Source organism: Phasianus colchicus, chromosome 9 (genome assembly GCF_987193195.1).
Source record: "Phasianus colchicus chromosome 9, bPhaCol1.hap1.1, whole genome shotgun sequence".
Classification (NCBI taxonomy): Eukaryota; Metazoa; Chordata; class Aves; order Galliformes; family Phasianidae; genus Phasianus; species Phasianus colchicus.
In genome coordinates, this window is record NC_143444.1 from 12801004 (window position 1) to 12816729 (window position 15726).

At 35.7% G+C, this 15726-nt stretch overlaps 1 protein-coding gene across 5 annotated transcripts in view; it reads right to left on the bottom strand.

Annotated features, from left to right (window-relative positions):
- NTNG1 (netrin G1) overlaps nucleotides 1-15726 on the bottom strand; it is a 152777-nt gene that overhangs the window by 24610 nt on the left and 112441 nt on the right. For 3 of the 5 annotated variants that reach the window (XM_090146219.1, XM_090146217.1, XM_090146218.1), the window contains exon 6: nucleotides 4929-5096. The exons of 1 other annotated variant lie outside the window; for it this stretch is intronic. In XM_090146219.1, the coding sequence (XP_090002345.1) occupies nucleotides 4929-5096 (168 nt within the window). Of the gene's footprint in view, nucleotides 1-4928; nucleotides 5097-10351; nucleotides 10412-12387; nucleotides 12454-15726 lie in introns of all 5 variants that reach the window. One more of the 5 variants, XM_031595859.2, reaches the window with a different exon arrangement.

Genomic DNA, 15726 nt, shown 5'->3' on the forward strand with positions numbered 1-15726 from the left:
CGTATCTTAATTTTTATGTAGACCCATGTAGACCCAGAGTAACTCCTCCCTCACCCAAGACTGCAGACACACTTGGATTTTGGCAGATCTCTGCTGCTGTTGAAGGCAAAAGAAATACAAATTGATTCTTGAATCTGAGCGACCTGCTGGGAATCTGGCTTTGTGTGCCTGTGAATCACTGCTGCTTTGACTACCTCTGGAATTTTTCCCCAGTATTAGGTTAAAATTCAGTGAAATTGAAAATAACAAAACGTTGTTGAACTGGGAAGGAAAATATTAAAAAATACAATGGAAAATCTGTGTCAGAAAAAAACCAAAACAATCAACAACATTGCCAGAAAGACATTTGTCATCTGTTGTATCAGTGTCTAATAGCCATAAATTACAGATGACACTTTGAACATTTGGCATGCTGAGGAAGAGAAGTTACCTTTGGCAGTTGGATATCCACAATAATAATATAGTCAATTAGCTAGCAACATTCATTAATGAAGCTAAATGCTGTAATACCAAAAATATTGTGCAAGACAGCATGATTATACTGTGACGGGTGCCACTTGAAAAGCTGGCAGTTCTGATGTTAATCAGATGTACAAAATGTTTATGTAAATAGACATAAAATGGAGTTACACATTGAATGCAGGAAGTCACAATTGTTTAAGGTGTTTATAGAAAATCTTGAAGGACAAAAGGCTTGGAATTACATTAGAAACAGAGGACCCAGTTCTTACACATTAAAAATAACTTAGTTGGACAAATCATACCGACAGCAATTAAAAAGAAGTATTTTTGAAAGAAATGTGTGGCCTATGCTATTGAACGCTATAGATACATAGTTTTAAACTGGCCACAGAACCTGACACTGAGTCAGCAAAAGCTTTTCTACTGAATTATCACATGAAAATGTTAGAAGTACTAGGTCCATATTGTTTTCTACCAAAAAGAAAACTTTAAGTCGAGCAATTTTTGTAAAAGTGCTAGATCAAATCAGTGAATAGACCTGGGAACCTTTAGTAACTCAATCTAGCCTGTGTCTTTTCCAATATGCAGTTGACACAAGTGTCTAACCTAGAAAGGTCAACAGAACACCCAAGCTCATTGTCCAACACCATATGACAGGGTGTACAACACTTCCCATCACCTGCCAAATACCTAAGATATTAAAAAAATCAAATTCCAGTGTGCCAAAGAAAGACAGTGGGTATCATTATGACCTCGCAGCAATAGGTCATTAAGTAACATTTCCAGATCATCTTAGCAAGAACATACACCAGGCTCCAGGAAAGGAAAAAAACTAGCTTCTGCTAATCCAGCTGGGTAGGTATTTTCCTCCTGACCTCAATTTGGTGACTATAAAGGATGGGAAGATAACAGTAGCAGTCATATTTTCACTGAGATATTAATGCAATTCTGCCAATAGTTTTTTTTAAAAAAAGATAGTGAAAATGAGCTGAATCTTACAGGTTTGCTGCTATCATTCTGGGTTGACAGTGGCTACAGAGCAACCCTTACAGCATTTATCACTGGAATTTATTAAGTTTTCACAGATATTAGCAGGGACTTAAGACCAGGTGATCACATGGTTGGATCTTATAGGTGAGACAATAATCACTATTTCAGTATTTATCTTATGAAAAGCAAAGGAAATGATGTATTACTCTGGGTCCACTTGGAGGTTTCAATACTTTTCATGCTTACCAGCGTGTGTATTCACTGAAACAGAGTTATTAGGACTTGATCAAGAGCTTGTGAAAAATAAAGTTCTTCCAATTCTGCTAAATTGCACTACAAGCATGCCCAGTGAATTATTTTTCATATTAAAATAGCATGACTTATTTAGAAATTGGGTTGTCTACTGAAGGTGATTTGGAATTCAACTGACAAACATTTGATATTTCATTTTAGAAAATAACATTTATTTTACTTCTAAAAAATTTAGAGCACAATGAAATAAGATTTAAGCCCACTGTATACTATGTTGCATTCGCTTTATACTAAAAAAAGAAAAAAAACCCAAACAAACAACAACAACAAAAAACCCCTCTTGATATTTAAATGCTTTTTAATGCTTCTGGTTTTGAAAATGAAACACTTTCATCATTTAGATAGCATTGACTAAGATTCACGTTATCCATGTACTTACCATATATATATATATCAAAACTATATAAGTAGTTTTGATAAATCAGAGCCAAACCCCTGCTAGCTGCCAATAACCTATCTAAATATGTTGAACTTTCTACATATGTAGTTGAAGAGAAAAGAGTTAAACTGGAAAAATTAGACTTTTTATGAGAAGAAGATTTGTACTCTCTGAAATTCTGATTATTAAAATGTTACTGTTAATGTAATGTTCTAATCATACTTAAAATTCAAAACAGTGCTCTCAGAGGAGAAATGAGCGTTTCCAATAGAGCAAGACTCCATGTGTTTGATGCAGCAGGATGGTGAATCCATTTTTTCTCTGCAATGAAAATATGCCCCATACTTTGCAGGATTAAATCTTAGCAGCCCCGCAACAGGAAAGAACTTCTGTTTTCTCTCTCCCTCCCCCCCCTTTTTTTTTTTTTTTTTTTAACTTTCCTCCTCTAAAAAGTTCTTTGGTATCCTTTGCATTCCACTGGTTTCATGCCAGCAATAGTATGAAAGCGCTAAGCTGGTGAATCAGCTGAGAAACAAGGATTTTGTATGCAGTATGATCACTATGATTCTCAAAGCTGCCCTAGACCAATAAGAATATTGTTTTTTAAAGAAATTACATAATATGTAGCAAAACTGTGTTGATCCTGTAGTCATCTCACACGGGAGCCCATGAGAATTTTGCTTGCTTTAAGGTAGGACCTAAATGGACCTAATTCTGCTTTTTTTTTTTTTTTTTTTTTTTTTAAGACTCTTGATAAATGAAAGTTTATTTTATTTCACTTCCTTAATGTCTGGGCCACTCTGAAATGCATTGTACTAAGACATTCAAAATATATTACTTGCAAATTAATTAATTACAAATCCACTTATTTTTTACCCCTGGTTTATTAACTTCCTGGTCTTACGGATATAGCTACAGATGCTAACTTAGCATTTCAAGTGTACAAGGGAAAACAATTTACTGCATGAGCTGATGAAAAATCCCAAACAGAGTATCATGCTTATTAGTCCTATTTAGATAGCTGAAATTATATAGGCCTGATGTCATATCAATGCTGTCTCTCATTTACATCAAACAAATATGAAGGACAGTGCTTTTTACTGATAACATTTGATTGGGTTAACATCCTCAGCACAGTCATATAAGAAATCATGACTTGCCTACTGAAGTTTATATTAGCTCAAACTAATTAATGTCAGAGGAGATCATGCATTTTCTGAATGTGTTGCCAAGCAAAGTTAAAAGAAGGACATGTGAAATGCAGTGCGTGGATGAATCCAGGTGTTTATCACAAAATAAAATGTAAATCTGACAAGCTGTAGACTGAAACAAATAATAGCAACCTTAAGAAATGTCAGGATTGAATCTCAGGAATGGATTATAAAGAATATTAAAATTTAACTTATTCGCCTGTAGCCAATTTGGTATGAAAATCTTTCTTTTTTCTCTCTTTCTTTTTCTTTTCCTTCTTGAAAATGGAAAGAAAAACTAATCACAATGGAAATTCAGAAACACTGAGTTTAAGAACACTGAAGTGAGTGTTGCCTTTTGTGGAGATGTGTTCACTACTGGATATTGTATGAAGCCAATAGCGAACCTTTTATTGACTGTCCTTGATCTTCACCTACTGTCCTATCATTTTCTATGCACTGACTTGAGGTGATAAGAGAACAACACATATTCTTCTTGTGTGACATTTTGTACTACACAATTTCTTATTTTATTCTGGCATTTGCTTTATTTCTGCATTTTGGATAGTTACATCAGATATTAGGTTTAGAGCCCTGCTTTCATCTTGGTTTCTTATACTTAAATTGACATTATGTCAAACTGGTCTGACAAATCCTAATCACACAGGCGTAATTACAGTTTCTTCTCAAAAGAGAGAGGAGTTAGCAGCCCTGTGCCTGTGAATAGAATCTGGAGCTACATGTTCTTTTAAAATTTAAATTAATAAAAGATGGAGAAGAGAAGGCTCTAGGGGGACCTCACTGTGTCCTTCGAAAACATTAAGGGAGTGTATAAACAAGAGGGGGAGCAACTGTTTATATGGATAGATAGTGATAGGACAAGGGGGAATGATTTTAAACTAAGACTGGGAAGATTTAGGTTAGATATTAGGAGGAAGTTTTTCTTTCAGGGGGTGGTGACGCACTGGAACAGGTTGCCCAGAGAGGTTTTGGATGCCCCATCCTTGGAGGCATTCAAAGCCAGGCTGGATGTGGCTCTGGGCAGCCTGGTCTGGTGGTTGGCAACACTGCCCACGGTAGGGTGGTTGAAACTAGATGATCTTTGAGTTCCTTTTCAACCCCGGCCATTCTGTGATCTTCTATGAAAAGGGGTTAACACACGCCAACTCCCATCTTCTATTCATGTACCTGACAACTTCCGTAGGTCTTCTGCAAGTGTTCATGAATAATTTCTAATTAGTCTAACTAATAATTTTGAAAGTTAGACTGGGAACAGGGATTTATGACCCAAAGCTTCCATTTTCACACATGTACAGCTCCCTGCTGCAGGCCAACACAGTCAGCTTCTTGGGGCTTTCTGGGAGAGTCTTCCCAGGGCCCTTTGCCAAGGGATTTCATCATCATGTACAGATCCAAAATACTTCCTTGGGGCTACAGTGACAACTAAAGCAACAGAACGGAAAGTCTTCACAGATGTTCTTATCCATTGAAAAAGCTCATTCTGGCTCAACTAGCAATTAAGCAGCAGCAGTCCCTAGCAGCTGCCAGTAGCTGAAAAGGCAGAGAAGAAAAGCCACAGTTACCCCGGGACTGACCTATGCACACATTTTCATCGTCCAGCTCTGCAGAAGCATTTCTGAAGTAGCCCAGCCTGCATAACTCACAGTGCTGACCTCTAGTGTTGTGCTTACAGCTCACGCAAATGACCGTATTGAGCAGCTCGATGTAACTGCACCGGTTGGAGTGCCCGAAGCATTCACAGTCTTTCAAGGAAGAACAGAAATGTATACAAAATGTATACAGCAGCAGAGTAATAGCACATTACATGCTCAGTAAAAATGAACTATGAGAAGAAGAATGAATGAATGGCACATACATGTTAATCAATGTAACATGGACAACAGCAGATGTTTATCTGCAATGAAAGTGAGGTTTGCTTCAGGCAGATTAGCGTGACTGACCATAGCATGACATCAAAGGCTGGTTGCTATTGGCAAACCTGATGGAACTGAAGCATTTGCAGTTGTAAACCTTTCAGGAGTATTGGAGGCTCAGTTTCTGCTGATAGAAATGCATGTCTTTTTTGCGTATTTGAGATGAATATAAATCAAGACACAGGAAAATCTTTCTCATATTAAAAATATTGCATACAGGGGACAAAATTGTCAAACTTCTTGTTCAAACTAGTACTGAATTCATCTCAGGGTACTGTAACTGGTTGGCACCATGGGAAGGAACTGTCTTACTTCAAGACCAAATAAATCTCGAGTTTGACAATTTTGGTGAGAACCTCCTAAAAGAAGTGAAACGGGGGAAAAAAAAAAAAAAAAAAAAAAAAGGAAGGAAGAGAAGTATTATTTAAGAGCAATTTCTGGCACATTTCTAAGGTAAGTATTAACCCAGTTTTAGTTCAGACATGAGAAACAATTGGGCCAGAAAAGAGCTTGTAAACTCTGAAATGTGTACTGAATAGAAAGCATGCTTATTGCAGCCATCTGAATTGCAGCTGGCATGACAGCCTCTTTTGAAAAAAAAAAAACACAAAAACAAAAACAGCAAACCTATGCTACGTATAAAATGTTACTGCTTCAGTATTTAATCACAAGAAATGTGTGTTTTTATTCAAAAAAACAGAAATTAGGTATCAATATCACTATACAAGGCACAGCTGCGATGTGTGTAGAAAGCTTGTGTATGTCTGATTGTTCAGCTCTGAGTCTGAACTCAGAATAAATGCAGGTTATTAGGATGATCAGAGAAGTAGAGAGCCTATTTAAAAAGTGAAGAGTACAATAATTTGGCTTGTTTACTCTAGGAAATTGAAGCTGGGATATTGCCAGGCTACAAATACAAGAAGAAGATGGTCTTCTATCATCATAAGTGAGTATCCGTGCTAACGGACAGCTCTGGCACAAGACCAAAGGCATATTAACCGGCCATTGAGACACTTCAGCTGTAATCTAGAAAATAGTAGCTAGCCATTAGGGCACTGAGGTTCTCAACCACCCTTCCAATTTGTAGCAACACCACCGATGCTTTAGAGGTGTAGTTTATTGAATTAGTAAAAGAGATTATGGTATGTTTCTTCGCAATAATGGAACACTGGATGCGGTGATGGGGGGGGTACTTTGAGGGCTTGAAGTTAACCTATAATTAGACAGTTGTAGCAGAGGGTGTAAAATGTCAGTTTTTGACATATGTGGCAGGGGCCAGGTCTCTGTGACTTTTGTAAGGTGCACTGTTGATTGTGCTGGGCACATAATGAGCCCACGAGTTGTTGGTGTAGTGTGTCTGAAACAATGTGTGCACCTGTTTATATGTTTGTTAAGTAATTGCTATACCAGTCCATGTTTATGAGTATGTTATGCAAGCAATATGTATATACTTCTTTTGCCATTCGTTTGATCTAGCAGCCTGTAAATAGACTGTATATTTTCTTTTACCTACAGCACTTAGTATAACATATATATCCATCTTTAGAACTGCCTTTCTGCTGCCAGGAAATGTTATTTCAATTTACATATGTATATTCAGTTAACATATGCACATTCCTGTTTTCTTTGGTATAATGCTGGTGAAGTAATGATCACAGTTCATGTTAGCCTGATAATTTTGATCCCTGTAACTGCTGTACAGTAAAAGACTTGGTGTACTAGATTCAATACGCTACCAGTAGACATAGTCTGTCATATTCTATGATTCTATGATTCTTTGATAATGGAGTGGGGAGGAAAAGTGTTAATGTTTCTCTTTTGTAACTAGCCAGTGAGATTCAGCATCTCAGGCAGCTGTTCAGCTGCATTTCTCCCCTACTTTATCTGTCTTACCTCACTGAAAACTGCCCTTGAGGGGTAGAGGCAGCAGGCCTAAAAGTGGAAGCTAGTGCTATCAAACAGGACCATAGTCAAAATTGTTACAACGCTAAGTTTTAGTGTGTTGAATTTCCAAAATAAGAAAGATTGTTTGGAGATAAGCGATCTGACCATTTTGAATCTCAGATGAAGAAGCAATTCTGTAATTTCTGCTTTGACACAGCACTTGTCTTCTGCCCCCATTGCACAACTTGTTCTGGTGACAAGATACTGCGCTGATCTGTTTGTCAGTCTTGTGGCTGCACATAAATCAGGCTGCAGGTGAATTCAGAGGAAACAGTAACAGGCAGCAAAATAATGTTGCATTGTTATGTTACAAAAATATGCAGGCTATAAGTAAGTGACAGTAAATCGGACTATGCTACCTCATCTTTTGTTTTTAAAATAGTAGAGAGAACGTTTTGTGAATGAATAACTGCACTATTTCCACTCTGAAATTGACATGATCTTCAGTAATATTATTACAGCACATAATTGGCTATTACAAAAACACACACAAAAAATTGCTGCACATAAAATAATTCATTGCGATAGCAAAGCTTTCTCCAAGTTACGATCTTGACTAAAGAAGAAACTGATAATTTTGAAAGGCTCAGTTTGAAGTACAGATGTACTCTTAAACAGGCTCTGAAGGCCCACTCAAGTTCTGATGCAGTTTGTCAATTTTTAGAGTAAGTAATTAGACCAATTCTTGATCTTATTGCTGTCTACAACTTCCTCGTGGGAGAGTGGAGAGAGAGGTGCTGATTTCTTCTCTCTGATGACCTGTGATAGAATGGAATGGTTCAAACATCACCAGGGGAAGTTCAGATTGGATATTAGTAAAAAGTTTTTCACTTTTCAGAATGGGTTAGGCAGTGGAACAAGTATCCCCTGAGAAGTGGACCCAAACTTATTGGTGTTCAGGAAATATTTTGACAGCTTTCTAAGATAAATGGTTTAAGTCTTAGGTTGCCCTATTTATAGTCAGGACTCTGATAGCTGAACTCTGATTCTTGTGAGTCCCTTTCAAAACAGGTGATTCTATGATTCTTGTATGTACAGTTGGTCTTAACACTCTTAAATGCCAGATGGTAACCAATTTTTTGCTCTTCTTCCATTTTGCTAATGCATTCAAATGAAGTTATTTTTCCTGTTGTTTCTGGCCTGGTCAGTGAACCATTTATACATTTTTACACGTTTATATATATGTTAAAAAAAAAAAAACAAAACAAAACAACAAACCAAAAACCAAAAAACCAAAAAACTGTAACGAGTTTGCATGTTATAAAAAATTATTCTGCCATAACAAGTAGAATTGTGTTCAGCATCATGGCATCTGGTTACCTAATGCCTGTCAATGCTGTATGGCCCTTATAGCTTATCATGTGATTCACCCCTACCAGTGCACAAAGACCAGAAAGCACAACTTAAGGTTTTTAAGCATACGTCACTGGTTAGCAGCCCAATAATTTTCATGTGTTGGCAAAGGCCCGCAATTGCAGAAAGAGGTGGATGAAAAGTACTAAAATCAGGCTGAAAATGGTTTAACAAGATTGAAATGCCACGAGCTTACAGCAAAATGCTGCTTTCAATTCCTAACACTGTATGTCAGAAAAGGCACGGATAAACTAGAGGCAGTTCAAAGCTGAGTAACAGTAAGGAGTAATGAATTGGAAAGTGAAACCTCAAAGGAGAGCTAAAGCTAGTTAGGTGTGTTCAGTGTAAAGAAAAAAGGGAGAATAGAGAGCCATGTTAGATTTGATAATTATATTTGGATGATTCAGGAATTGTCAAATTCCTTTCCAACTCACAGAAGAACTGACTGCATGAGCCTTTAAAGATGATTTTCAATGCAGTGATTCTGTTGTGACAACCCTGATCCTACTGCATAAAGCATAAAATTAAATACTGAAGATACTCATGTAAATGTTGAATATGTCTTCCTATAAATTGAATACTCTGTTGCCTTCCCTCTGTTATAATGCTACACATTTACATCTTCGAGATGATGTACTGTTGTGCTATCAGTCAGGACTGGGTCCAGCTCAAGCTTCAGCTGGGACCAGTAAAACATGAAACGTCATCACATGAAACAGTGGTAGACACACAGGGAAGGGAAGAACAGTTTTAAAACTGAAACTGATAATGCACGAGACAGCAATCAGTGTCATTTTCTAATTAAAATCACAGAAAGTATTTCAAGAAAAGTACATTCAGAAATCATTGAATTCTTTTTTTTTCTTTTTCATTGTCCGGTAACTCTGGTTTCCTCCTCTGTACTCTAACAAAAGACAAACAAAGGAGATTTTCTTGTGACCTTAGAAATGACCTGCTTCAAAACAAATAGGTATCATGATCTTACCAAATGGGTCAAACTAAGTTCTAATGTTTGTTGATATCTCTAGTCCTTAGTGATGTGTGTTTCGTAAATAAGGAGATATTCACAAATAGCTATAGAAAGACAAAACATGTTCATATGTACTGTTTATAGATAAACTGATGAGGAAACCTAATGAAAATATCTGAGCTCAGACAGATTGATAAATATGCAAATCAAGTAGGTTGCCTGTATGCCACTGAGATAATACTGGCATCCTTCATTATGTCCACATAATGCCATTATTTTGATAAAACACAGAAACATCAGTACAAAATGTAATGCCTATACTTTCAATTTGCACATTGTTACAATAAAATGAAGATGTAAGACACACTTACAATGCATTAAAAGACATAACTACATATTCAACTCCATGGCACTTACAGATACTTCTTGATGATATGGACAATTGACTTTTTTATGTATTGTTTCCCCTCAACTAATCTTTTTCTTTCCTTTTTTTACAATTTATGAAGATGGGTGAGGAAATCTCAAACAAACATTTCATTTCTAGGTAACAATCTGAATGGTCATATTCTAATATTTAATTAGTTCAAAAACAAGCGCCGCATCACTTATATGTCAGCAGTGACTGTGTAAAAAGCATAATTATTTTTTCTGTGTATGCCTTACGTTTATGTGACTTAATGTTTCTGCTGTCAATGAAGATGCCTCACCAGTAAAGCTGATGGGTTCACTTCACAGATATTCCAGATTCATACAGTGCAATGTTTTCACAACACATAGCACTATGAAATCACTGTATGAATCCAAGAATTCCTACCTCTCTTGTGGTTTGCAACTTGAACAGAAGAAACAGTTGTCATAGATAATTTGGGAGCAACTGGATAGGTGATAAAATGAACAGTAAATTAGAAAAGATATCATATAAGGAAATAAATCAAAAGATTAAAAGAAATAAATCAAAAGATTAAAATAAACTTCTTTATTTTGTTTCTTTACCATGTTAAATTGACTTTAACAATGGCTACTCTTTTGTAAGGAAACCATGAAACTTACTGAAAGTGTATTATAGACTATCAACTATTGAGTCATTTGAGCTGTATTATCCAAAATAAAGGGAAATTAATTCACATATGCACATTGGCAATTTTGTGTTAGATGTTGTAGGGCAACTTCTACTAGTACATGATCAATGGCTATAAGGCAATCAGTGTGCTCTACTGTACACTTACTACAAGTAAATGAAATTTACTTGCAAATATACTCTGGCCTATTAGCATAAAGAAAGAAAACATGATAAAATAATATTAGATATAATAAGATTGTTGTAATCATTCTCATTATACACTGTAATTAACAAGTATTTAATTTACAGTAAATATATAATGCATAAGCAAGCATATAATCTAAATAGAAATGCTTTTAAGTTTTTGTGTTTTGTGTTCCGTAACAAAATATCAAAAATAATTCTACTAAGGCTGGCTCTTATTTACTGGGGAAGAAATAATGAGTAATCTTGTGCTGCTTGAGATGTATTGTGCCGTGAAGTTAGGTCTTAGATTACAAGTAGTATAAAATAATTAAGCTATGAAATATGTTGTGAATAAGGTAGGCTAATCCTTGGACACAGCAGAGGAGTAGACACCAACCTGTATTTTTTTGTTTGTTTAAAGAATGCATGCAATAATTTGGAAAATATATTGTGGGCTAAATTAAATTATTAGAATACTGCCATATCATCAGGGATATTTAGCTCAAAATATATGTGAATAATACAAACTAAAGTACATTGATAAACCTTATAGAGAGCACAGACCAACTGTGATTTTCTATGTTTTGTGTAGAGAATGTAGAAGCTTGCACATGTAGCACGTTAAATTTTATACATGTATGTGTGCATCTCCATCTGGTCACTGTGATCAATGGATAGAGCTGCAGCCATTCTAAGATACTTTCCCAACAGAATCCTTTTTTTTTGTTTGTTTGTTTAGTTTAGTAGCTATTTTCTATATCACCTTTAAATTTAGTTCTTTCTCCATCTATATATGCTAAAGGCCAGAAAAGACATCCTCTGAATTATCAGAGCACGCTGCTGACCAAATTTCTGCAGGGTTTCCTTGGGAGTGAATTGTAATCGGGGCAGTAAATAAGGAGAAAAAAGAAGGACCATTATATTTTTACAATGAATGATCTTTATGAAATGTGTAGCACAGCTGAATAGAACTTCAAATAACAAAGAATATTGCTTTTACTTTATTATTCATCTCAAAAAGTCATTCTGTCACTTTCAGTGCTAATCATCATGCCAAAGTCTGTGAGTAATTCTTTGTGTGGAACTTGAATTGCTGAGAACAGTCTATTCTGCAGAGATCATGCTTGCAGGCTGAATGGCGTACAAGCTGAGAATTCCCAGCTCACTTGGGAGAAGAAAGTGGAAACAAAATATTAATAAGTGTGTTTAAAGAAGGGAATTGCAATCCTTCTCACTCAAAAAATCTGAGAACTTATTCATAATACAGACTGTGCTGTTTATACAAGTCATATTATATTATCTAAAGACTTCCATACAACTTAACGTGTATCAGTACTTATAACTGTGTCTACATTTCCAGACTTTACGTAGTGATGTGCGTGATCTTATCTTTGAAAGATGCCCAATTCACGTAAGATTTCTTTTATGGCTGAACTCTGTAGATATTTTCTCACAGAATATCATTACTTAGCACTAAAAAAAAAAAAAAAAAAAAAAAAAAAAAAAAGTTGCATTACCACTGTTACTATTTTTGCTGCCATGTTGGGACTCTTTGAAAGAAATTTGGGAAATTTTACACCACTAGGAATTTTACAGCATCCTACCTTGATTTGGTTTAGAAACCTCAAGAGAAGAAATATTCGGCCATATCCTATCAAACTTTGGAGGATCTGCATGCATCAGGAAAAATCAGGTTTTGTTATTTGCATCTGTGATATTGTTCTAAACAGGCAAGCATGTGGACAAAGACATAGATTACAAACATCCATTACTGAACTATTCTAGGTTGCACTTGAACAGTACATGATTCCACACTGAACAAGAAAACAAGCAATTGATGACTCCCAAAACACCAAATAGACATAAAATGCTGTGCATAACAATTTATCTTCAATGGTTCAAAATATCATTTTTCATTGTGAGAAAATATTCAAGTCCAAAGTATGTGGTTCTAACACACGGAACAAAATAAAAGCATATTCTTTTAATCTGCTCTGTAGAGATAAAATGACAATATCAGACAAATATAGATTTCTTACCAAAGACACATATCTTACCATTGCATCCTGTTTTAGGGCCTTTTGAGTGAAATACATTTCGGTTAACAGAAGACATATATTTTCCAGTAGTGTGGACCTCTTCTTCGCTCTCACTTTTTTGTGTTGTGTTTATTTCATATCACAGCTAGATTATGTTTTTGTGAAAATACAAAATGTCTAAGTATCTTGAAGGTCCTAAAGCCACATTACCTACATATAGAGGCATTTTGTCTCTCATCAAAGGCATAAGATATGTCTCTTTAGAGCTTCTTTTCCTTTAGTTAACGTGTTTTGGTGTTGAGGTAGGTGAAGCCGGTTCATCAAGGTGTTCGCAATCGTTAGGGACATCTCGGTCTGTCCATCTACCTCGGTGCACACCAATGTGGTGGGTGGTAAAATGGCGTTTATTAACTCGTGACAACAGTTTATATAGCCTTGTACACCTTCGTCTATGCCCCTCTTATCATACGCAAGCACTTACATCACTACTTCTTATCTAGTTACTACGAGCAACTACTCGAAAGTTCTCTGCTCACTGCTACAGGTAGGGTGGAATGATTATACTTAATGGTGCTGGCTGCTGGAGCTGAGAGCAAGTAAGGAGGTGAGCTAGTGGTGGAGGGGCAGAAAAATTTAGTTTGGACCCTGATGTGAGACATGGTCTTTAATATTCTGTTTCTTTTTTTGTTTTGTTTTATTTCTGTTCTCTTTGATCATTGACAGCTCCCATCTGCCTAGCTTTGGACATCAGATTTGGACAATGTTTTTATCTTCTGTGTGTTCTGCAGCTGTTTCTTTTCTGAGCCTGAATAGAATTTTCCTTAATGATGTCATCAGCCTACACAGCAGTGATATTAACAGGGAGGGGGGAATTTATTTCTGCATACAAGGAGTTCAGTTGTGTTGTATGTAGATTGCAGTTGTCACATCTCTTTGGAATCAAGGATCTAGGCTGGTAGGTCTTTTTGAAGATAGTATGTTTTGATGATAGTATGTTTTAGTGGTATATCAGCCTTAGTGGAAGATTTAGAGGTGAAGAGAAAAAGACTGGGGCTTCAACCACCTGGTCTAGTAGGAGGATGTAATTTTTTTTCTACTGCATCTTCTGATCAATTTGTCAAAGTTGAAGGGAAAATGGCTGGGTGTGAATGCATATCCCAAAAGCTTTCCTTTGAAGAGAAGAATTTAAGGAAAGGCTTCCACTGTGTTATTTACTATTAGGTAGTGTTTTGAAATGGAATCGGTTAATATTTGATGCAAATATATGATTACATCATATTCTTGCTTTTTTGTGTTTTTTTTTTTTCCTTCTTAGTCAAGATAATGCACATAAAGAAAACTGAGCTGATTTGGTAGTCTTAAGTCTTGATTGAAAACAACCTGCCTCTGCTAATCATATCCACCAATTCATACACACAGGAAGTGCAAGCACAGTAGTTAGTGCACAACAAAAGCTATCTAAAAGCCATACTGAGGTGGCATGGTAACCCTAGCACACTATTAGACTATAATTTTATGCACCTGCGACCACATTCCATCTCCTGAAACATTCATTGACTTGTTATGGTAAAGAAGTTTGAAATACATACAAATAAATTATTTGGACAGTTAATTCACTGGTTAAATTTTGGTTAAGTTTCAAGCTTAGGCTTGGCTTAAATGTTTGAATGGACTGGACATTAGAGAATATGTATGAAAATCAGGAGCTAGAAAGGAAAAGCAATCTTTATTGATTACATTTTCTAAAATGACTTAGGTAGTACCAGAAATAAAAGTAACAATATCAATGCTTTGTAATGCCTTAAGGACTAACCCTCTGAAATACCTGCTACTTAACGAACTGTAGGTCCTATATATGAAATCATATCAACTCTTATTCTGATAATGATTTCCCCAAGGAATCTCTTGTCTTGTCCAAATAAAATCATTACTTCTGTGTCAGAAAATCAGTGTTAAGTGTTTCTAAGTAATCCTATAAATTCTATAGATTCATGATTCTTTTCACAAACTGACTTGAAATGGAGACTGTGACTTTCTAAAATAATGAAAACTTCCCTGACCCTTTAAATTAGACTATATTGAGCTATGTTTCTTAATGGGCATATAAAATAGATGAACTATGTACTGTGCCTAAGGATTAACAATTAAGAGTTATTATTGGTTATTATTACTAGTTATTAGTGCTAATTGTAACCACCTTAGAAGAGCCTTCCCAAGGTCATTTGTTCTGAGCTGTGCACATAGCAAGTTCAACTTCAAAAGGTTGTTGTTCAGGGTCGTATCAAGTTGAAATCATCTGCTGTCTTTAGTAGCTCTGGGCTGCTTGGTAACATTAATGCTCCAGGAGACTTAATGCTTCTTTTATTCGCAATTCTTATGTGTGTGTCTGTGTGTATATATATATATACATACATACATATATATATGTCTTTGCTAAAGAGAAGGTTTTTTTTCTTATATCCATACTCATGGAACGTATTATCACCAAGATTACATATTTCCTGATAAAGGTCTTTTTACTTATCTTTCTAGCTCTAGCTCCCTCCTTCCCTCCTTGAATATGACATTAAATGCTTTATCTAAAAACATATGTGAGACTTCCAAGTCAGAGAATATTGACTGTCATTCCCACAAGTATGTTGGAGCAGATGAGTCATCCTTTGAACAGACAACAATAACATTCATTTAGAAGCTAGTAATTCTTTTATTGCAAACTTGTGAAAACAAGTGATCCTAAGTGATCTCCACAAAACATTTTTTTTACGTAGACAAGTTTACTAAATAAACTATACTATTCCAGAACATCTTGTTTGCATGCTCTATTCTGTAGCCCTTGTTTTCCTGAATAATTAATGTTGGCCTAGGTATTCTAGAAGAAATACTAGATAAATCTAGGATACTACT